The sequence below is a fragment of the Engystomops pustulosus genome, chromosome 5 (assembly GCF_040894005.1).
Source record: "Engystomops pustulosus chromosome 5, aEngPut4.maternal, whole genome shotgun sequence".
Classification (NCBI taxonomy): domain Eukaryota; kingdom Metazoa; phylum Chordata; class Amphibia; order Anura; family Leptodactylidae; genus Engystomops; species Engystomops pustulosus.
In genome coordinates, this window is record NC_092415.1 from 144,140,880 (window position 1) to 144,166,254 (window position 25,375).

Genomic DNA, 25,375 nt, shown 5'->3' on the forward strand with positions numbered 1-25,375 from the left:
TGTGCCTAATTGAAATCCAACCCCTAATAAATTTTCCCACTGCGGTCTTTGCGATGGATATGTGCGTCACTAAGCGCTAAACACAGCGGTCGCAAGTCTCACTACAAATTCCTCACAATTGGCTAGTAAATGCACTGCAGCAAGGACAGCCACCAGCAGATCAACCAGAAATAAAATATATATAATGCTATTGTAGGCGTAAGTAAGCCGTTTGGATTCTCCTTTGGCTATTTTCTAGCCAAGTATGAAAGCACACTACTATGCCAGATGAGATGACGCTGAGTTATGAAAAAATAAACGTAAAATAAAAAGTAAATGGCAGACTGTGCCTAATTGAAATCAAACCCCTAATAAATTTTCCCACTTTGGTGTTTGAGGTGGATATGTGTGTCACTAAGAGCTAAACACAGCAAGTCCCCCGATAGACTAGCCGCTGCCCACAGAATGACCCGAGCAGCGCGGGCAGCGGCTAGTCTATCCCAGGGTCACCTGATCTGGCCAGCCAACCACTGCTATCGACGTGTAAGGCTACCACGTCATGCTGGGTGGAGTGCAGAGTCTCCTGGCTTGTGATTGGCTCTGTTTCTGGCCGCCAAAAAGCAAAACGGCGGGAGCTGCCATTTTCTCGAGCGGGCGAAGTATTCGTCCGAGCAACGAGCAGTTTCGAGTACGCTAATGCTCGAACGAGCATCAAGCTCGGACGAGTATGTTCGCTCATCTCTAATAATAGCTTTTAAAGAAGACACACTGCCGCTGTGAACCTTGCGGCCAGTGGCGTAACTAGTTTTCTGGGCCCCGGGACAAAATAAGGCCCCCCCCCCTTTTATATCTGATATAAAAACAATTGTTCCCAGTGATAAAGCTTGTAATGGAAAATAGCGCCCAAATTAATTTCACTTTTTTGCCATTTTGCTATTGAAATTTAATTTAAAAAATTGATCAATATGGCATATAGTCTGTTAAAAATAAAAAATGTCATGCCTCGCAAAAAATTACACACTATAAATAGGTCCACATGTCAAATTTTACTTTTTTTTAAGATCTATTAAAAATGAATAAAACCTATATAAATTTTGTATACCTGTGATGGTAACAACCAGGGCCGCATCTGCCATGAGGCGAGATGAAAATCTCGCTTCAGGCGGCAGAATGCGGTCCCTGTAAAGGGCGGCGAAATTCGCCGCTCTAAAGTGGGCGATTCGGGCGTCCATTAACGCCCGAATCGCCCACCAGCTAAATAAATCGTGCCTGTCTCTTTAAGACACAGGCGCGATTTATTTGCGGAGCGATGCAGCGCCTTTCCGGCAGCTGCGCGCTCCGTCCTAAGCAGTGACACAGGCGTCATGACGTCATGCGCCTGTGTCACTGTGCGGAGCCGCGGCTCACAGGAGAGCCGCGTGTACACCGGAGCCGCTCCGAGGGAGCAGCTGCCTGCAGGTGAGTGTGATTTTTATTATTTTTCATGTATTTAATTAATTGTGGCTAATAATACTGCGGGGGGGGGGGGGGATCATATATCATATGGGGCCAGAATTATTTTAAACTGGGGGGGGGGGGGGGAGGGATCATGGAATGCTATTTTATTTGGGGCTATAATTATTTCTTTATTACTGGGGGGGATGCAATATATATTTACATTATTTGGGGCTATACCGTAACTATTTTATACTGGGGGGGGCGCTATATATATTATTTGGGGCTATAATTATTTCTTTATTACTGGGGGGGATGCAATATATATTTACATTATTTGGGGCTATACCGTAATTATTTTATACTGGGGGGAATGCTATATATATATTATTTGGGGCTATGATTGTTTAATACTAGGGGGATGCTATAGATATTATAAGGGGCCAGAATTATTTTATACTAGGGGCGGGGGGGGTTCTGTATATTTTATTTGGGGATTTGGGGCTATAATTATTTTATACTGGGGGGGGGGCGCTATATATATTATTTGGGGCTATAATTATTTTATACTGGGGGGGGCGCTATATATATTATTTGGGGCTATAATTATTTTATACTGGGGGGATGCTATAGATATTATTTGGGGCTATAATTATTTTATACTGGGGGGGATGCTATAGATATTATTTGGGGCTATACTTATTTTATACTGGGGGGGATGCTATATATATATTATTTGGGGCTATAATTATTTTATACTGGGGGGGGATGCTATATGTATTATTTGGGGCTATAATTATTTTATACTGGGGGGGATTCAGTATATATTATATGGGGCCAGAATCATTTTATACTGGGGGGTGCTGTATATATTATATATCACTATATCACTAAGCTGGGAGGGGGATGTATATGGGATACAGTATATTACTAAGCTGGGGGGATGTATATGGGATACAGTATATTACTAAGCTGGGGGGCTGTATATGGGATACAGTATATTACTAAGCTGGGAGGGGGATGTATATGGGATACAGTATATTACTAAGCTGGGGGGCTGTATATATCTGGTGATACAGTATATTACTAAGCTGGGGGGGGCTGTATATGGGATATAGTATATTACTAAGCTGGGAGGGGGCTGTATATGGGATACAGTATATTACTAAGCTGGGGGGCTGTATATGGGATACAGTATATTACTAAGCTGGGAGGCTGTATATAGGTTACAGTATATTACTAAGCTGGGGGGCTGTATATGGGGTACAGTATATTACTAAGCTGGGTGGGCTGTATATGGGGTACAGTATATTACTAAGCTGGGAGGGCTGTATATGGGATACAGTATATTACTAAGCTGGGAGGGGGATGTATATGGGATACAGTATATTACTAAGCTGGGAGGATGTATATGGGATACAGTATATTACTAAGCTGGGGGGATGTATATGGGATACAGTATATTACTAAGCTGGGAGGGGGCTGTATATGGGATACAGTATATTACTAAGCTGGGAGGGGGCTGTATATGGGATACAGTATATTACTAAGCTGGGTGGGCTGTATATGGGATACAGTATATTACTAAGCTGGGGGGCTGTATATGGGATACAGTATATTACTAAGCTGGGAGGGGGCTGTATATGGGATACAGTATATTACTAAGCTGGGGGGGCTGTATATGGGATACAGTATATTACTAAGCTGGGAGGGGGCTGTATATGGGATACAGTATATTACTAAGCTGGGAGGATGTATATGGGATACAGTATATTACTAAGCTGGGGGGCTGTATATGGGATACAGTATATTACTAAGCTGTGGGGCTGTATATGGGGTACAGTATATTACTAAGCTGGGAAGCTGTATATGGGATACAGTATATTACTAAGCTGGGGGGATGTATATGGGATACAGTATATTACTAAGCTTGGAGGATGTATATGAGATACAGTATATTACTAAGCTGGGGGGATGTATATGTGATACAGTATATTACTAAGCTTGGAGGATGTATATGAGATACAGTATATTACTAAGCTGGGAGGATGTATATGAGATACAGTATATTACTAAGCTGGGAGGATGTATATGGGATACAGTATATTACTAAGCTGGGAGGATGTATATGGGATACAGTATATTACTAAGCTGGGAGGATGTATATGGGATACAGTATATTACTAAGCTGGGGGGCTGTATATGGGATACAGTATATTACTAAGCTGTGGGGCTGTATATGGGGTACAGTATATTACTAAGCTGGGGGGGCTGTATATCGGGTACAGTATATTACTTAGCTGCAGGGGCTGTATATGGGATACAGTATATTATATGTATATAGATTTTATCCCTATATAATGAAGGGATGTGTTATATGTGGGGTAGCGTGCGGTCAGTTGTGTTGTGAGGGGTATATATTATTTAGGAGCGCAGTGTTGTTATCCAGGTGACTTTATACTGTAAGTGACTGTGGTATTTTTAGGGACGCCGGGTGGAGATGCTGCACGGAGCTGAAGATATCTGGCTGTGACTTCAGCCGCGATACGTCATGGATTGGAGAACCCAGAATAAAGTCCTCCTGATGGAAGAGATTGTCATCTATAAGGTACTAGATGGCACTAATGCCTCTCAGAACCTGTAGTCAGTCACACAGTGTCAGGGAGCTGCCTGTAGGGTTGTTAATTGTTAGTAAAGTTTAAGGTTTTACTTAACAGGGAGTTGGGGGGGGGCAGCATTTTAATATTCGCCTCAGGCAGCAAATATGCTAGAATCGGCCCTGGTAACAACCCAGAGAATAAAGCAGAAGATCAAAAAATACTTAATACTGGAACCAGCAGACATGAGATTTGCCATTCTGAGTGCCTGTATAACTGACACAAATTTAAACATCTGGAAAAGGCAGGGGATTGCATCATTAGCTGATATTTGGACCGAAGATGTCTTATGTACGTTTGGGAAAAATTTCATATACCAGCAACTGAATTTATGGTGTATGCAAAATTGAAATCCTTTTTAAGATCGGTCAGAAATGTTATGGGCAATGGAATTAAACCCATGGAGTCAAACCCATCCAGATTTTTTAGATTTTTGACATCAAAAGTTAAATACAAAGGCGGTATTTCACTAGCATATTCAGAATTTATTGAGACCACTAGCAAAGGAAAACTTGGATATATGAACAAATGGGAGCAGGAAATTGGGAGATCTTTCCCGTTAGTGGGCTGGCTTAACCCCTACGGGACACAGCATCTTTTGGCCTAAAGGACGCGGACCCATTTTTCAAATCTGACCTGTGTCACTATAAGTGGTTATAGCTTTGGAACGCTATGAGAAATCCAGGGGATTTTGAGATTGTTTTCTCGTGACACATTGTACTTCAAATTAGTTTAAAAATTTGGATGAAATCTTTTGTGTTTAGTTATGAAAAAAAACAAAATTTGGCAAAAAATTGGAAAAATTCTATATTTTCAACGTTCTAAATTCTCTACTTTTGATGCAGATAGTCATAGCACCCAAATAAATTCATAACTTACATTTCCCAAATGTCTGCTTTATGTTGGCATGGTTTTTTTAAGATTCCACATATTTTACTAGAATGTTATGAGGCTCAGAATTTAGGTATCATTTTTCACATTTTTTGTAAAATCACCAAAACCCGTATTTAGATGGACCTGCTCAACTTCTAATTGACACTGAGAGGCCTAAATAATAGCTAGACTCATAAATTACCCCATTGTGGAAACTACACCCCTCAACGTATGAAAAACCACTTTTAAGAAGTTTGTTAACCCTTTAGGTGTTTTATAGGGGTTAAAACAAAACGGAGGTGCAGTCTGAAAATTGTAATATTTTTTCACAATACACTCATTTTGGGTGGAAAATTAAACATTTACAATGGATTAAATGAAAAAAGGCTCCACAAAGTTTGTTACCCAATTTCTCCCGAGTACACCGATACCCTATATGTGGTGGTAACCTGCTGTATGGGCGCACGCCTGGGCATAGGAGGGAAGGAGGCGCCATCCAGATCCGATTTGCTATGTCACATTGTACAGGCTATAATTTTTTTCTTTTTTTATTGAGGACCTATAGGGGCTTATTTCTTTTGCCACATGAGATGCACTTTTCTGGTACATAATTTTGGGGCATCTATAGCTAATTGGTGAGATTTAATTAAAGCTTTGTTGGTGGAGGAAATGAAAATCGTCAATTTTTAGGAACATTTTTATGTGTTTTTTTTTTGGCCGTTAACCATACCATAAAAATAGTATATTATTTTTATTCTATGGGTCGCCACGATTACAAAAATACTTCATTTATATATATTTTTTATTTTTTCCCATTTTTACTGAATAAAAAGTAATTTGGCAAAATTGTTGTTAATTTTAGCATCACCGTCTTTCATATGCATAACTTTTTTATTTTTCACCTCACAAATCTGTTTAAGGGCTTATTTTTTGCGAGAAGGATTGTTCTTTTTAGTGGTCTTATTTTAGATTGCGTAACTTTTTTAAATCACTTTTTAGAGCATTTTTAAAGGGCATTAATAAAAAATCATCTTTTTTTCAGAGAGAGTTTTTTGAGGTTGTTTTTTACGGGGTTCACTTTGCGGATCTAATAACGATTCTGTTTTATTATGCAGATTGTTACGGACGCAGGGATACCAAATATGTGGGGGTTTTGTGTATTTTATTCAATTGTACTGAATAAAAACTAATTTGGAGAAAATCTTATTCATTTTAGCATCACCATCTATTCATATGCATAACTTTTTTATATTTTGGCTGACAAATCTGGTTAGGGGCTTATTTTTTGCGAGAACAGTTGTTCTTTTTAGTGGGCTTATTTTAGAGTGCATAAAATTTTTTAAATCACTTTTTAGAGCATTTTTTATAGGGTATTAATTAAAAATTATCTTTTTTTCGGAACTTTTTTGCGTTTTTTTCCTCCGGCGTTTACCGTGCGGGTCCAGTAATGATTCTGTTTTATTATGCAGATTGTTACGGACGCGGCAATACCAAACATGCGGGGGTTTTTTGTGTTTTTATGTTTTTTATACTTTATTAAGTGTTTTTATGGGAAAGTGACATTTTAGGGGCTTATATTTTTATGTATTTATTTTTTATTTATTATAATGTGTAGTGTTAAGTGTTTTTGCATAATTTTACTTCTACATACTTGAACTTAAACCAGTGATACTCTGATCACTGGTTTAAGTTCAATACACTGCTCTACAATACTATTTTATTGTAGAGCAGTGTAAACTGTCTAAGCATGCTTGCGCATGCTCAGACAGTTTACAGCCAGACCCGGAAGGGTTCTGGCTGCCATGGAAACCGGGCAGCTCCGGGGCACATGCCAGTCCTCGGAGCTGCCCAGGAGAGGATCGGATCCCCCGGTAAGCGGCACGGGGGATCCGATCCATAGGGGGAAGACCCTTACACGCCGCGGTCATGCTTGACCGCGGCGTGTAAGGGGTTAACACCCGCGATCGGAGTCGGCTCCGATCGCGGGTGTTAGCGCAGGCTGTCAGCTGTACTAGACAGCTGACAGCCGCTGCTTCTGGTACCGGCTCCGTTCGTGAGCCGGTGCCAGAAGCAGGACGTTATAGTGCGTCCTGGTGCGCTAAGTATCTAGCCACCGGGACGTACTATAACGTCCTGGTGCGCCTAGGGGTTAATGCTATTAGAAGGATTAGCAAGAATACGTTCTGCTTAAATTATTATGAGATATTAATTAAGATTCACACTAGATGGTATACTCCTCCTGCATGACTTGCTAATATGTTTTCTGACCAATCTGACTTATGTTGGAGACACTGTGGAAAAAAAGCAACCCTATGCCATATACTATGGTCATGCCCCAAGCTAAGTAGCTACTGGACAGGTGTTGAAAAAATAATAGAATTGGTAGCTGGGGTTTCCCTTGGACTCTTGACAAAGGCTGAACACAGCCGAAACGTTGCGGGAGGTGGAATAAAACACCACGTTTTTTTTCACAAATTTTGGAGTGCTGCCGTTTTTCTTTATTTTATATCCATTGGACTCTATCTGGTGAGAGTCGGGATAGCACCCAATTTCACTACAACACTAAGGACTGTGCTGCTGATTCTCCATTTTATATATATATATATATATATATATATATATATGCTTTTTTTTTTCTCTCTCTCTTTTCTCTTCTTTTTGTTTTTCTTTAATCTTTTACTCCCTTCTTTCTTCTTTTCTCTTCTTACATCTTCTACCTCTTACACGGTGCAATGAATGTTGTACAAAATGTGCATGATATGCAACAATTGAAATGCAAATGCGGTTTACCTTTTGTTCAGCTTTAATATTGGAACTATATATGTGTGTATTTTGTAAAAACAAAAATAAAAAAAATTTAAAAATAAAAAATATAAAAAAAAAACAACCCAGAGAATAAAGGAGCGTTGTCATTTAGAGTGCACATGGAAAGATGTAAAAACAGCCGCCAAATTCACTACAGTTCGAAATTGTTTCCTACTTCCCAACACGCAACATGGTATATAAATGTAAATTGTTACTCAGAAAACAATCCTCCATATAGCTCTGTACACTGTGTCTGCGATTCAGGAGAAGCTCATTCCAGCTCTTGAATAGTATTTTATAACACAGTTCATTGTATGAACACAATCTGAGGGCAAGTGTTCTCGTCCAATCAGTGAGGTCTATGCATTGAATATTACCCCTCCTGTGTCATACAGTTTATACAGACAGACTAGGTTCTATGTTTCTCCTTCCTGCCTGAACCTGCAGCACTTTTGTTTCTTTAACTATTTATATCTTTAGATCTATGTGAGCTACATATTTGCTTGTTGGCACATTTTAAAAATGAGAATGTTCTCTTTAAAATGCAATGAAAAGATTTGAAAAAGTTATAATTTATGACCACATTCACTGTTATACCTAATGTCAGGAGATGAATTATGCAGATTCACACTGACAGGGCTCACTCATTTTAACAACTTATAACTGGGGATCTCTTTGTGTAGGAATCCTGAATCAGATTCTCATCTTTAAAATGAGCTCAAACATGTGTTCCTATAGCATACAGAACATGAGCTATTCCCCTCAATACTGAGGACATATCCCATACAACCTTGCCAACCGAAGTGCCACCCTTCCAGGATGTATGAGATAGGTCCTTGGAAGGGAATGGGTTAAGGAATGAAGATAAATTCTGTTGCCTGATAAATCCTGCAAAGAGAAATACAGGAGCTGCTTTGATAATTTCAGAGTGTGAGGCAGGGATCCCCCCTCCGTTCTGATGCTGGTACAGTGCAGGAGGAAGAGAGGGGAGGGGCCGGGAGAAGCCTCATGTGACTTGTAAAGGTCAGAGGCCACAGACAGCACTGACTGCTGCCAAGCGCCAGGAGGAGAGTGATCATTAACCCCAGAGCGCCCAGCACAGCGATCTCCAGCCCTCCAGAAATTAGCCAACCAGTGGACCCTGTGGACCACCGCGGGAGATGATGATGGTACTAGTGGACACCCGGGACCGGAGTCTAACTGGCACCCACTGCAAAGCGGGATGGTCTTGCTGCGGCTGGGTGCCACCAGATCATTCAACGGGTGCGACTAGGCCCGCAGTGGCAGCCAGGGAAGCAGGGGGTGTAGGACACAGTCCGAGCCTGGGATGACAGCAGAAGTACGGATTGGAAGGATGAGCTGGAACTCACGACAGGCAAGATAAACAGGTTCAAAGCAGCCAAACACATGATAAACAGACAAAAACCAGATGCGTTTTAAAAACGCACGCATTTTTAAACAAACTGAAGACGCATGCTTAGTAACAGACCAAAAAAGCCATGTGTGGCATCACCCTAAATCTACGAGGGTCCCTTGTTGAGAAGGACCTGGGGGTACTAGTAGATCATAAATAACAGCATGAAATGCCTCTAAAGCCAGTAGGATCTTGTCATGTATAAAAAGTGGTATGGACTCTTGGGATAGGGATGTAATATGACCACTGTACAAGGCATTGGTTCGGCCTCATCTGGAATATGCCATACAGTTCTGGGCGCCAGTCCATAAAAAGGATGCCCTGGAGCTGGAGAGGGTACAGCCAAGAGACACAAAAATGATAGGGGTATGGAGGGTCAGTTATGAGGAAAGATTAAAACTAGATTGATTTAGTTTGGAAAAGAGACGACTAAGAGGGGACATGATCAATTTATATAAATATATGAGTGGTCTATACAAGGGGGCACTGTCTGTGTCTAGAGAAAACAAGGTTTAATCACCCGAGGCAACAGAGCTTCTTTACTGTAAGAACTGTCAATCTGTGGAATAGCCTGCCTTAGCCGCTGGCCACAGTAGGGAGCAGCTTCAAGAAGGCTCTAGATGCCTTTTTGTGCGCAAATAACATTGATGGTTATGTGATATAGAATTGTTTCCCCAAATCCCTTGTTCATCCAATCCCTTCCCTTCCTTAGTTGAACTTGATGGACATGTGTCTTTTTTCAACCATATAAACTATGATACTATGAGCTTAGGGAGTTCTCAAGTGTCTAGAAATGGTAATGAGGCTGCTTAATGTATCATTATTGACCAATTAGATTTACTGTGTTTATTGTATTGTACAGAGGTGCTGGTTGACTAACACACCTGGGCTGGACACTCTCAAAGGTTATATCAACCCTTTGGGTGGAAAGTTCTGCAGCCTGTGGACGAGGCCTGTTCCTCCGGTACCCCAGCCGAGCACTAAGCCGCTCTCAGCCAGCCACTCAGGTACCTTAGGCCGGCGACACACGTAGTGTTTTCAACCTGTTTTTGGGACGTTTTTAAGCAGTCCGTTAAAAAACGCATACGTTTTTGAAAATGCATCAGTTTTTTTGAAAATGCATCCGTTTTTTCACTTTTGTCTGTTTTTCCCCTATGATGATTATTAAGGTAATTGGGAAAAACGGACAAAAACTGAAAAATGGACGCGTTTTCAAAAACGCATGCGTTTTTTTACGGACTTCTTAAAATCGTCTCAAAAATGGGTTCAAAATGCCACGTGTGCCGTCGGCCTAAGGGATCCAGCTGACCCCAGGCCATAAAATGCTATGCCCCAATGGGGGTGTTGCACTATGTCAACCCACAACTCACCTGCTGGTTTGCAAGATCAATTTTAAGAGTTGAGCTGAATCCTACCATGCTTTAGAAATAAGTTTTTCTTGGCTTTTTTGTGATCATTACAGTAAACTAACGAGTAAAGACTGGGAGAGAGCGAGAGAAAAGGAATCTACATGTGGGGGGACCATCTCCATATTAATGGTTATCAGTGGCGTAACTAGGAGAGGCTGGGCCCCATAGCAGATTTCTGCATGGGGCCCCCCTTCCACTTAAAAAAAATATATACATAAATGTGTGCCCGTCCGGCTATAGCCTGGCAGGCACACATCGGCGCGCATCGGAGGAGGAAAGGTGATCGCGGCTCACCCCTCCCCTCTCCATACGTTCTTGTGAATGTACCCCTACATGGACATATTTATACAAGTACACAAATTTATATACTTATACATACACACCTTTATATACTTATATACACATAAAGTTCTACACGTATATAGTTGCACCCATATACATACAAGTATACACTTATACACACACACACATTTATGCACTCATATACATTTATTCACTAATACAGAGTGTATACAAACTCACACAGTATATACACTGACCAAATATACACATACATACAGTATAAAAAGACCAAATACACACATACTGCATATACATACAGAATATACACACATACAGCAAATACACACACATTCAGTATATACAGCATATACACACATACGGGGAATACACACATTCAGTATATAGAGCATATATATATATATATATATATACACATACTATATGCACAACATATACAAAAAGACACATACATATATATATATATATATATATATATATATATATACATATATACACACACAATAAATACAGCATTTGCATCTATGCATATATAGACAGTATATGCATATATACACAATATACACAGTATATGCATATATACACAATATACACAGTATATGCATATATACACAATATACACAGTATATGCATATATACACAATATACACAGTATATACACAGAATATACATATACACAGTATATGCATATATACACAATATACACAGTATATGCATATATACACAATATACACAGTATATACACAGAATATACATATACACAGTATATACATATATACACATATACACAGTATATACATATATACAGAAATATACATATATACAGAAATATACACAGTATATACACAGTATATACATTTATATACACAGTATATACATTTATATACACATATACATTTATATACACATATATACACAGTATATACATGTATATACACATATATACACAGTATATACATGTATATACACATATACACACAGTATATACACATATACACACAGTATATACATATATACACAATATACATATATACACAATATACACAGCATATACATACCTTTTAAGATGTTTGGATGACCACCCGGCCATGGCATCAGGCGGGTGTTTCCGGTGGTTGTTCGGGCGGGTGTTCCGGTGGGTGTTCGGGCAGGACGGAGGGGGGGTTGGTGTGGTTGCACGTCCGGGACAGGGGGGGCGAGGGCAGAGGGTGCGTTCGCAGGGCGGGAAGGCAGAGGGTGCGTTCGCAGGGCGGGAGGGCAGAGGGTGCGTTCGCAGGGCGGGAAGGCAGAGGGTGCGTTCGCAGGGCGGGAAGGCAGAGGGTGCGTTCGCAGGGCGGGACGGCAGAGGGTGCGTTCGCCGGGCGGGAGGGCAGAGGGTACGTTCGCTGGGCGGGATGGCGCGTTCGCTGGGACGGGGGGCGTGGTGTCAACTGTGCCGTCGGTGGAATGTGTCAGCGGCCAGTGTGTTAGGCGGGCTGCGGTCACCTGTGCCAGCTAAGGGGGGTGGCTAGCGGACGGGCGGGTCAGGGTGGTGGCGGGTGGGAGTTTCAGGGACTCGGCAATCCAGGAGAGGTGGGTGGGCCAGGAGAGAGGGCAGTAGCCGAGACACAGAGGGAGGGGCCCGGGGACACTATCTGTCAGGGACCCGGCAGTGCATTCCCGACCACTTGGCAAAGCACTACACACAGGGTCCGTGCATCCCCGGGCCCCTGAAACTCATGGGCCCCGTAGCAGCTGCTACGGCTGCTACGGCGGTAGTTACGCCACTGATGGTTATGGATTTGGAAATGAGATTTTCTGAGAGAGCATTTAGCTGATCATTTACTGGAAAAGGATGTAAGAAATGTGAGAGCTGCATAAAGCCAGCACAAACACCCTCTAGTGATGATTCAGGTTATCGCAGACAGTTCCCCTGTGAACAGTATAGGGAGGGAGGAGAAGGCTTGAGAGCTGATCTTGGACATTATACTCCCTGCTATTATAGGATCCTTGTATTTTTCTTAGTCTTGTTCTGCTGCTGCAGCAAAATCTGGAACAGGTGAATGACACAGAGATTTCCTTCCTGATTGCAGATGTTTCAAATCAGAAAAGTTGGGAGGAGGAGACTGTTATTGAACTTGGAATGGAGTGAAATATAGTGATGTCGCCCTGGGATTAAAGGATGATGTAACTGAGCCTGACTAATAAATGAATTACCCAGCCATGTAAGAAATAGATGTGCAGGACGTCACTTGTGGCACTGCTATAAAGGTGCTGGTCTACAGTGCAGTGTGGCCAGATGGTGAGAAGAAGTTCTGCTACTAGTCTATTGCTAAGAACAGCTTGACATCATAAGAGACCAACCTGGCTGCAAGTACACGTCCTCTTCTGCCATCAAAATGCTGCTGCCTATAACTGCCATTTGTCTATTATTGCTGGGCACAGAGGTCCAGTCAGCGCCCTGTGAGACCGTCAGAATTCCCATGTGTAGAGATATGCCATGGAATATTACCAAGATGCCCAACCACCTCCATCACAGCACCCAGGAGAATGCTATACTGGCTATTGAACAGTACCAGGAGCTGGTGGACATAAACTGCAGTCCTATTTTGAGTTTCTTTCTTTGTGCCATGTATGCCCCTATTTGCACCCTGGAGTTCCTTCATGATCCTATTAAACCATGCAAGTCAGTGTGCCAAAGAGCCAAGGATGGATGTGAGCCCATTATGAAAAGATACAATCACAGCTGGCCAGAGAACCTGGCATGTGATGATCTGCCAGTATACGATCGTGGTGTGTGCATCGCTCCTGAAGCCATAGTCACTGACATCCCAGAAGGTAAGGGGACATATTCTTACATTTTGTGCATAAAAGTAACATATAGATTATTCAGTTATAAAAGTGTCATCTTAATTTTTACATTTTAAGCTTTTCATATCTAGGGATTCCCAGCTGCGCTGCATCCTAAATATCAAGAACAAAGGTGCTGTAAGCTATGAAATTCACATGATATGTAAAATGTAGCAACGGTTTATTGGTTCATGTTTAAATATGTTATATGTATATGCTCATATATCATTCTATATTAGAGACATAATACAAAGAATATTGCAGAATTTACAGCTTGTTCTCCCTTACATCTCCTTTTGGCTGGATACAGAGAAAACCAGTAGTTTACATACAATTACGAAAAGACACATATGCATGTTTTTCTCACTGTCTGAAACAAAATGAGAATAAACCTTTCCCATTTTAGGTAAATTAGGATTATTTTTGCCAAATGCCAGATTAATTAAAGAGAGGGAATTTTGTTACCCCTTCACGTCCTATTTGCTTATGTCTCGTGCTAAAAGGACATTTATAAACATCCTGACAATAACTTCAAATGGGTTTAACTCTAGAACCCTGGCACTTAGAAACACCATATAGGTGTCATATTATTCAGGAGAATACTTCGTTTAATATGATATATGGTATATTAAATATATATTATGCTGCACAGAACCAGAGATTTCCACCCTTAAAGTTGTACTAAAAAAATTAGATTTTTATGTACAGCATTCTATTTCCGATTGTAACTTTAAGAATGGATATATCCGGTTCTTTGAAGCATCCACTTAAGGGGGAAACTCTCTTGTTTAATAGAACACCTGAATTGTGTTTCTAGGTGCAAGGTTTCAGGAGATATAGGCGTTTGAAATGTGCCCCCCTCCATCAGCTGAATTCAAAATATAGTGTAGAAGAAGCTGCAGGAAAGACTTTCACTTTCACTATGCAGAAGTACATGCACCCTCTGCATCTGTAGCTGAACCTGGTAAAGGGTGATGGAATGATACTGTACATATTTCTAACATATTTTGATAAAAGTTTATTCTGTTTTACTACTTTAAAAGAAAAATATATGTAAAGAAAAATATTTATGAATACTATGTAATTAACCTGTTAACGCTCAGCGTCTGATATATCGGGCGCTGAGCGCGGTGACTTAACGCTCAGCGTCTGATATATCGGACGCTGAGCTGATGCCGGTTCGACTCAAGCTCTGAGCCGAACCGGCATCGGGAAACACAGGGTGCCGGCTGTAACATATAGCCGGCACCCCATCGAGTGGGCTCCGAACGCTTGTGTTTAACCCGTTAAATTCCACGGTCTGCGCGACCGTGGCACCTAACATGCCTTTCGGGGGCCTTTCCCCCACGATCGCCCCCCCGAGCCTGACTGAGCTTCATGGCGGACGCTCTTTGCTGAGCTCCCGCAGCACAAGATCACCTACACAGATATTTAGCAGCTAAACTCACCCGAGATGGGTAAAAACAGCAAGGAAAAGGCTCCGGACCGTTGGGGTACTCCAAGGTCGAGAAGAGGACAAGGAGACCTCGATAAATAGCTCAGAGACATGCTGGAGATGTGGCATAGAGAGAGGGACACTAGGACATATACAATGGGAATGCCCGCTTATCTAGCAGTTCTGGAAGGAGATTGATAAAAACTTCAAACAAGTCACAGGAGTAAACATAACCCTCACACCAGACTCATTCCTCTTGTGGCAACCGCATAAAACTTGGACACCTAGCAAAAAAAACCTAACTACTCAACTAATCCAAGCAGGTAGATTGGTAATAAAACCAAAATGGCTACAAAGGGATCCCCTGACAGTGGAAGAGTGGGTCGAGAGGGTGGATACTATATGCAGAATGTACCCACCATAAATTCTCACTCTTATGGGAACTATTGAGGAAGTTCAAGCATAAGGAAAAGAAGCAACACAACCTTAGATAACAAGATCGGAGAAGTTAATACGCATAGGCACTGATACAAATGGAGGAGATCAGGCCAATTCATACCATATCATATCAATAAAACAAATATCACCTACGATCGAACAAGAAATGACTCAACTCTGTGGTTGGACCTCAGGCTCATGGCAGGATACTCAAGTTCATTAAGTTCATAGGAATACAAAGTACCTGAAGAAGGTAATTTAATGTGGACGTTTCCAATGATAAATTGCTGAATGTCAGGAAACCTGCATTTCCGTTCATTGTATTATGCCCACCACCCTGTTCACCCACCCCAACCAGCTTACCCCGAATACGCCCAAGACGTTCCCGAGCTATGGTTAAATGTTATTAATGAGATGTAGGATTTGGAATACTGTAGAAGCCCCTAAAAACAGACCAGGCATTTCTAGGCGTGGAACTCCAGGAAGGACTCGCTAGATAATTGTTTCTATGTTAGAGATTATCATCGGGACCCAATATGATTTATATATACACTGTACCACTTAACCCCTCTCCCCCCCAAACCAATACCTCAACCCCCCTACTAACATCCCTTATTCCTACCAAGTCTCTTAAAGGGGTTATGCCACGAAACTATTTACTACAAAAAGCTGTCAAAGAGGTTAAAATATTTTAAAAATCTATATGTAATGGTAACCTGGAAGTAAAAATACCTTTCTATTTGTTGTTATGATGCTTGTTCAGCCTCCATTCTGCTCCACACAGAAGCAGATGTGGGAGGGGCCTAGCGATCAGCCTTCAGAGTCTTCTTCCACCTGCTGTGCTCAAATAGTCCCTGCATTTACTGATCCCCAGCACAGCAGGAATCTGCTATTGGTGCTGTGTGTCACCTACCAAAGCCCTGACACTGCTTCCTCTCCTTTTAATCACTGTCAATATATACTTGAATAAGAAAATACATGACAAATTAGGGGGCATTCCGGTGCTCAGTCTGACCGTGCGCCAGATTTAACATGCAAAGTCCAATAGAAATGTGTCACACGCCCCATGTTAAAAGTGCAAAGAAAGTTGGTGCACTCTGTCGGGGCAGTGCAGGGGGCACCAGATTCATGAAGAACGTGCACCAAAAATCCTGAATCTGGCGGCACCTGCACACTACACAAATCACTGCACATAGTACACACTGCACATAGTACACACTGCACATAGTACACACTGCACTGTTTTTAGTAAATGTGCACCTATGTATTCTCACAGCATCATGGTCGGTCAGGCTGACATGCATGGCGGAAGTCTAGGTGGGTGCAGGGGAGGCAAACCCGACGTGTATCGTCACTCCAAAGTCACTTCGAAGTGAGGATACGCATGGAGTTTGCCGTCCCTGCATTTTTCTAGACATCCGACATATTTACACTTTACTGTCCGCCTGACCGACCATGATGCTGGGAGAATACATTGTTTTGCTCTACTTGTTTGCATTGATTGTACAAAATTAGGTGCAATAACATGGACCTTTTTAGTTGTTTTTATGACTTTTACTAATAAACTTTTGTATTTTTGTATGTTACTTTCGGGCCGTTAATTGCATCTCTTTCTGTGCATTTTGTAAGGAATTGCAACTAATTCACTAGATAGATAGAGATAGATGGATGGATGGATAGACATGAGATAGATAGATATAGATAGATAGATAGATAGATAGATAGATAGATAGATAGATATGAGGGATAGATATGAGAGATAGATAGATGACAGGTGATAGATAAATAGATAGATATGAGATAGATAGCTAGATAAATAGATAGAGAGAAGGAAAGTTCAAGCAGCATAGCAGTTATTAGAAAATAATTAGCCAAAAAGAACTAGCTGTGTGCAAAGCCGTACTGGGTCCTGGCCAAGAGAAGGACCCTCCAATAAATAAATAATGAAAAGGCAACACAAAAAATGAGTGAAAAAAACGGTGGTTTAATCCATAAAAAACGACGTTTCGGCTCGTGAGCCTTTCTCAAGTCAAGTTGAGAAAGGCTCACGAGCCGAAACGTCGTCTTTTATGGATTAAACCACCGTTTTTTTCACTCATTTTTTGGGCTGCCTTTTCATCATTTAGATAAATAGATAGATATGAGAGATAGATATGAGATAGATATAGGATAGATAGATAGATAGATAGATAGATAGATAGATAGATAGATAGATAGATAGATAGATATGAGATAGATATAGGATAGATAGATAGATGACAGGTGATGGATAAATAGATAGATATGAGATAGATAGATGAAAGGTGATAGATAGATAGAAGATATATATGAGATAGATGATTGATTGATTGATAGATAGATAGGAGATAGATAGAAGATAGATAGATAGATAGATAGATAGATAGATATGAGATAGATAGATGACAGGTGATAGATAATAGGACTTGGATAGATAAATAGGTGACAGCTTCTCACATGTTACTGATCTTTAGCTACTTCCCTGCTAGTCAGGCACAGGGGCCCCTTTGCAGGAGAGCAGGGTAGCATGGAGGGACAGTGAATAGTGGAGAGTACAGGAGGAGGACTGCAGGACAGCAGTGTAACATGGAGGGACAGTGAATGGAGGAGAGTACAGGAGGAGGACTGCAGGAGAGCAGGGTAGCATGGAGGGACAGTGAATGGTGGAGAGTACAGGAGGAGGACTGCAGGACAGCAGTGTAACATGGAGGGACAGTGAATGGTGGAGAGTACAGGAGGAGGACTGCAGGAGAGCAGGGTAGCATGGAGGGACAGTGAATGGTGGAGAGTACAGGAGGAGGACTGCAGGACAGCAGTGTAACATGGAGGGACAGTGAATGGTGGAGAGTACAGGAGGAGGACTGCATCAGGAGAGGTCAGATCTCAGCCTGTTACTTGTGTTATCTGTGCAGCCTCCTGTGTGACCTGACTAATGGTGGAGGGAGGAGAGGGCTGCTACATTGCTATGATCCATGTTAGGGGAGGACTCCTCTGTGCTGCAGATAGTCATGTCTGGCTGCATTTACCTTGTATCTGCTGCTGTAGGCACCTGTGTGACCTGATTAATGGTGGAGGGAGGAGGGGGCTGCTATATTGCTATGATCCATGTTAGGGGAGGACTCCTCTGAGCTGCAGATAGCTATGTCTGGCTGCAGTTACCTTGTATCTGCTGCTGTAGGCACCTGTGTGACCTGACTAATGGTGGAGGGAGGAGAGGGCTGCTGCATTGCTATGATCCATGTTGGGGAGGATTCCTCTGTGCAGCAGATAGTCATGGATGTCTGCAGTTACCTTGTATCTGCTGCTGTAGGCACCTGTGTGACCTGACTAATGGTGGAGGGAGGAGAGGGCTGCTACATTGCTATGATCCATGTTGGGGGAGGACTCCTCTGAGCTGCAGATAGTCATGTCTGGCTGCAGTTACCTTGTATCTGCTGCTGTAGGCTCCTGTGTGACCTGACTAATGGTGGAGGGAGGAGAGGGCTGCTATATTGCTATGATCCATGTTAGGGGAGGACTCCTCTGAGCTGCAGATAGCCATGTCTGGCTGCAGTTACCTTGTTTCTGCTGCTGTAGGCACCTGTGTGACCTGACTAATGGTGGAGGGAGGAGAGGGCTGCTGCATTGCTATGATCCATGTTGGGGAGGATTCCTCTGTGCAGCAGATAGTCATGTATGTCTGCAGTTACCTTGTATCTGCTGCTGTAGGCTCCTGTGTGACCTGACTAATGGTGGAGGGAGGAGACGGCTGCCATATTGCTATGATCCATGTTAGGGGAGGACTCCTCTGTGCAGCAGATAGTCATGTCTGGCTGCAGTTACCTTGTATCTGCTGCTGTAGGCACCTGTGGAGCTGTTAAGCAGTGGCCATCACAGCACAATCTCTGCCCCTCCTCCTCTCTCACTTCCTATTGGCTGCAGTGTGTCAGGTGATCTCTCAGTGTGGAGAGGAGCTGTGAGCTAGTGGAGTGATCTGTAGTGCAGAGCAGCAGGCTGACTCCTTGTGCACAGACTCGGCCAGATCAGCTGTAGCTCAGGACAGGACACAGCTACCACTAGAGGTCGCCAGCATCCAGAACAAGAGGAGTTATCTCAGTAAGCCTGCATATTTTGTAATAAGTGTAAATGGTGAAAGTACTTGTCACAATGCATTGGACCCAATTACAGCCATTTGCTATGGTGACACAACCCCTTTAACTATGTAAATTGGCTTACTCTACAGAGATTGTTCTTTTAACATGTTAAGCCCCTGCGAGCGCTGTTGAAAATTGTAAGCACACTCGTTCCGATATCCGCTATGACATGTATCTTACTGTTTTGTTAAAAGGAAAAACAATAAAAAGATAAATACAATTAAAAACTGATTCGGTGGACTACATCAGTGACCTGGCTAGTTTGTTTTAATAAAATGGTTGACATGCGTTGGTAAGTTTTTATTATTTTAATACAATATATTTCCTAAAAAAGGGTTTGTCTTTTTAACTGGCTAACTCTAGGCCCTGGTCCTAGTAAGGGGTGCCATCTATTAAACAGCACCATTACTTAGGCGTGTTTTGAGTTAACAAAAAAAACACAATTTTTTAAGGAAATATATTTTATTGAAATAAAAATTCACTGACACACCCTTGTAACCATTTAAAAAAAAAAAAAAAACTAGCCAGATACCCTCACTAATAACATGTCCCAGCAGCGGCCTCCCCTCACTAATAACATGTCCAGCAGTGACCTCCCTTCACTAATATCATGTCCCATCAGCAGCCTCCCATCACTAATAACATGTCCCAGCAGCGGCCTCCCGTCTCTAATAACGTCCCAGCAGCGGCCTCCCTTCACTACTAACATGCCCCAGCAGCGGCCTCCATTCACTAATAACATGTCCCAGCAGCGGCCTCCCTTCACTAATAACATGTCCCAGCAGCGGCCTCCCATCACTAATAACATGTCCCAGCAGCGGCCTCCCTTCACTAATAACATGCCCAGCAGTGACCTCCCCGCACTGATAACATGTCCCAGCAGCAGCCTCCCTTCACTAAAAACATGTCCACCAGTGGCCTCTCTTCACTAATAACATGTCCCGCAGTGACCACCCCTCACTAATAAAATGTCCCAGCAGCGGCCTCCCTTCACTAATAACATGTCCCAGCAGAGGCCTCCCATAAAAATGATAAAATAATGCACCTGGCAGCTCCTCCAGACTGTACCTGTTGTCGTGCCGTCAGGTCACGTCAGTCATATTGTCCTACAAGAAATTGCACCTTACACAGCTTCATATGTCAACTTATGAAATTCTTTTGTATGTCATAATATGTCATAATACAGACACTAGTTTTAAAAGTTATTATTAAGATATAAACAAGCTATATAAATTTGTTATCATTGTGATCATACTGACTGAAAGAATATTAATGATGAGTCAATACAGCACAGTAAAAGCCATAAAACCCAGAAACTGTTAAGGCCACAAAAATGGTGCAACTGCATTTTATCATAAACTTTTATCATTTTATGATACATCTTCTTCAATCTCTAATGTACAATAAAAACTACCAACACTGAAAAATATACTACCCTATTTATTATTTACAGCATCTCCATATAGTAAAACAAGGGTTTTGATAGGGTCCTAGTTACCTCAGTCGGAACCCTCAGCCTGTGCATAGGGCCAAACTTTGATTCTTGAGAAAACCCCTTTACCGTATATATTTTCGTGTATAAGCCGAGTTTTTCAGCACAAAAAATGGTTATACACGGGTCTATAACAAAAAAATTACCGACTTAAAAAAAAATAAACTTAAATACGGCTTCCCGATGTCGGCGCGGCTTACCGATGTCCCCGATGTCAGCGCGTCCCGTCTTCTTTCTTCTCCGCGGCTCCTCTTCTCTCTTCTTTCTTCTGTCATGGACGCGGCCATGTTTTCTTAGTGGCCGCGCATACTATGATGTCAGCAGCGGCCGCGTCATAGTATGCGCATGTTAGAAGAAAACATGGCCGCGTCCATGCCGGAAGAGAGAAGAGGAGCCGCGGAGAAGAAAGAAGACGGGGCGCACTGACATCGGGGAGCCGCGCTGACATCGGAGGGTGAGTATATAAGTTTATTTTTTTAAGGGCTGTGGGGGCAGGCTGGCTGTATACTACTAGGGGCTGCTGTATACTACTAGGGGCTGCTGTACACTACTAGGGGGCTGCTGTATACTACTAGGGGGCTGCTGTATACTATTAGGGGCTGCTGTATACTACTAGGGGCTGCTGTATACTACTTGGGGACCGCTGTATACTACTAGGGGCTGCTGTATACTACTAGGGGCTGCTGTATACTACTAGGGGCTGCTAAATACTACATGGGGGCTGGCAGGCTGTATTCTTTTGGGGGCTGGCAGGCTGTATACTACTGGGTGCTGGCAGGCTGTATACAACTGGGGGCTGGCAGGCTGTATACAACTAGGGGCTGGCAGGCTGTATACAACTGGGGGCTGGCAGGCTGTATACTACTGGGGGCTGGCAGACTGTATACTACTGGGGGCTGGCAGGCTGTATACTACTGGGGGCTGGCAGGCTGTATACTACTGGGGGGGTTTGACCAATGCATTTCCCACCCTCGGCTTATACTCGAGTCAGTAGTTTTTCCCAGTTTTTGGTGGTAAAATTGGGGATCTCGGCTTATACTCGGGTCGGCTTATACTCGAGTATATAGGTAAGTATCTAGTCCAAGCAAAAGGCTACTACCTGCGGTTCCTAGAAAAATTCAAAAGTCCTTGTACAACTTCTCCTTTGAATCCTAGGAAGATGTGATACAGAGGACAAATAACACTCTGTCACCTTATATACTGAAGTCGACTTGGACTGAGTATTTCCCACTAACAGTAGTGGTAACTCACACTCTCACTTTCAGCTGCCCCTCTTGATCTCCATTTTCCACTTAACAGCAGCAGACAGATATGTCTGGCCAAAAGTGGTTTCAACTTAACTACCAACTGCACAAATCATGTTACAGGTAGGGTTTGTGGGTGTGGCCAACATTAGCATGTCCCACCTACCTTCCAGCAGGTTCTAGGAAAAACTGGAAAGTACTAACACTATCAAAAGCAGTTCCCCCCACAGACTGCGGGTGTCACTGTTATAAAATAGAGAGATCTTCTTTAGTTAATTAAATAAATTACTTTAAGCATTTGACTATTAAATAAACATAAAGCAGGTTGGCAGTTCAGAAAAAAGCATCATTTGCCTTTTTGTGATTATTACCATGGGACGAATCTCAGGATCATACAGGTTCATCTGTACAGAATTTCACTTGCGCAAGTGAAGTCACTTGTATAAATGTGCCAGTGTGTGATAATGAGAGGTAATGAGCGGAAATTACTGCTGCACCTGTTTAAATAATTTGACTAGCAAAAAAGGGAAGTTGTTTGTTCATCAATTTTTTGTTTGGTTTGGCTGCCTCAGATGCATCGATTTAGAACCCTCTTTGTAATCATTTGTATAGTTGTGAAACGTTATTAAAAGAAAAATGTGTTATTAAAACAATAAACTGATAGAGCCATGAAAAGCACACGTTTATTTAATACTACTAAAAGCATTTCTACTGCAGATGTGGAGAGAACGTCTAATCCGGTTCAAGAGGTGTATGTGAAGACTCATGTTTCTCCTGGTGTGTTTGGCACAGTGCTGTTATTTTCATTGGCAATTTTTGTCTTGTTCTTTTTAGATATAAAGTGGACGGAGTTTACACAAGATGTCATACTCCCAGAAAGACCAAAAATGAATCATTGCAAAAGTATAAACATGGGTAAAGTCTGTGTTTTCTCATAACTGATCCTTTAGAAGTTCTTGTCCTCTGGAGGGCACGGAGAACTGTTTTGTCATGTGCTAATTTTGAAAATTATCAATATGGGTGCACCCAAAAAAATTATGATTCGTGGGCACCTTAAAGATCCTGGATGCAAATATTTCTTTTGTGTACATAGTGCTATTTTATTCCAAACAGATTATGCACATCATAATCAGGTCCTAAACATATTATACTGTATATTATATATTTTAAACAGCAGAACTTTTAGTTCTAAAAATGATATTTATTTTGAGGTCAAATGATTAAAGGTCAAGGGAATAAAAATGCAAAGATTAAAATTATTTGGATAGTTAAAAAAAAGAAGGGATATGACCACTAGAGGAATTTAAGGGGGGGGGGGACTAGGACACCAATTTGGCGTGTCTGGAATACAGGGGGAATTATCCCTTTTTCTCATATTTTGTTTTCATTTGCATCTTTATTAACACTATTTTGTTGCAAATCTAACACAGGAATTTTTTTGTCCTGTGATGTCATGATAGGGCCTCTTTTTTGATGTTTTACTTTTTCCTAGTATGCATTTGCATATATATGCATAGTTTGTTGCAAATTTTTCGCAAATGGTTAAATGTGGGGAAAAATTGCAAAAAAGTCCATGCAAAACATGAGGAGGCATCAAGTCCCCCAAGTTGCTACCTGCACTCAGGGATCTATGGAGTCCAAAGATAAAGGCTTCAATAATGTTCAACAAGAGCACCATGGCTGGTACTCCGTTCTAAGCTGCCATAGGTCTGGAGTGCTTTTGCTGTAACACTTGCAACAAAAACCTAAGTCGCAGTGAATTAAACTGCCAAAGTCACAGTATAACATCTGGTAGACAATGATAAATGGTGTACAACTAGGGAGACCTAGTATGCTACATGTTTGCAGTCCAGTTACAAATGAAGTAGAAAAATACCATTTTGCATAATTGTACCACTATGTGCAAGCCCCTCTCCAATGGAAATTGGACACTGGCCATTTCTATTTACTTATAGATATCATTCACCTAGGATTCACTAGATCTTTCTTACTTTAAATTTTTGAAAATTTGTTTAAATTCTTGTATTACTACTGATTTGTTTTCTATCTTTGCAGATCGCTGTAAATGTAAAACAATCAAACCTAGCCTAAATATGTACTTGTCGAAAAATTACAGCTATGGTAAGTGATAAATAAACAATTTTATGTTTATTGCAGCAAGATAGATCTTACCGCTCATAAACTTGGTATTGTAACATCTCCATTTTGTAAGAAGCGATAGCTATGGCTTCCACAAAGATACCTTGTACCACCATATACAATAGATGTCACACATTGTTCTGATAGAAAAAGGGTTATAGTTTATGGTTTAGGCTCCAATTTGACAAAATGTTCTTTTTACATTGTGCCAGATTTAGACTTCTGACCACATCTATCTGCAGATGAAATGCTGATCATTTCATAATGCTGTGATCAAGGACACAATAGGCCTTGACACGCCCATCTCTTGACATGACTTGGGCACAGGCGCAGCCGCCAAGCATGTATCAACAATCATTCATCTGTAAAACATATAACAGCTGTAAAACAAATAAACTGATTTTTAGAATAGACCAAATAATCAAGTTATCAACATACATGGCTGAGAAGTAAAGAGGGCATTGTTATTGATGATTTTTACCTTAACGTTGAAAAAATTATTGACTATTTGCACCACAGAATGATATCTGAACAAAATGCACAATACAAAAAGGACAGAGATAAAGACACGTATTGTCAAAATAAAGATGTTCAAAGACCAAGTTACTCTATAGACCAGGTTAGTAAGTGCAATACTGTTATGTTAAAATAGGCTAATAAATACATGTAAATTGTTACTGCTAGATGTAGGGATATGCAGTATGAAAAAATATAATGGCCCTCTACTGTTTTTGTCCATCACTGCTCTGGTCCCAAGACTAAAAGAAAGACAGCTA

The 25,375-nt window shown here is 41.6% G+C and overlaps 1 protein-coding gene across 1 annotated transcript in view; it reads left to right on the forward strand.

The window, feature by feature from the left end:
• The first annotated feature begins 8,810 nt into the window (after positions 1-8,810).
• The window catches only part of SFRP4 (secreted frizzled related protein 4), a 33,698-nt gene continuing 17,133 nt past the window's right edge, over positions 8,811-25,375 (forward strand). Inside the window, exons 1-4 of the mRNA XM_072153292.1 lie at positions 8,811-8,917; positions 12,944-13,688; positions 23,295-23,375; positions 24,516-24,581. Coding sequence (XP_072009393.1) covers positions 13,250-13,688; positions 23,295-23,375; positions 24,516-24,581 — 586 coding nt within the window. The 5' untranslated portion in view covers positions 8,811-8,917; positions 12,944-13,249. The remainder of the gene's footprint in view (positions 8,918-12,943; positions 13,689-23,294; positions 23,376-24,515; positions 24,582-25,375) is intronic.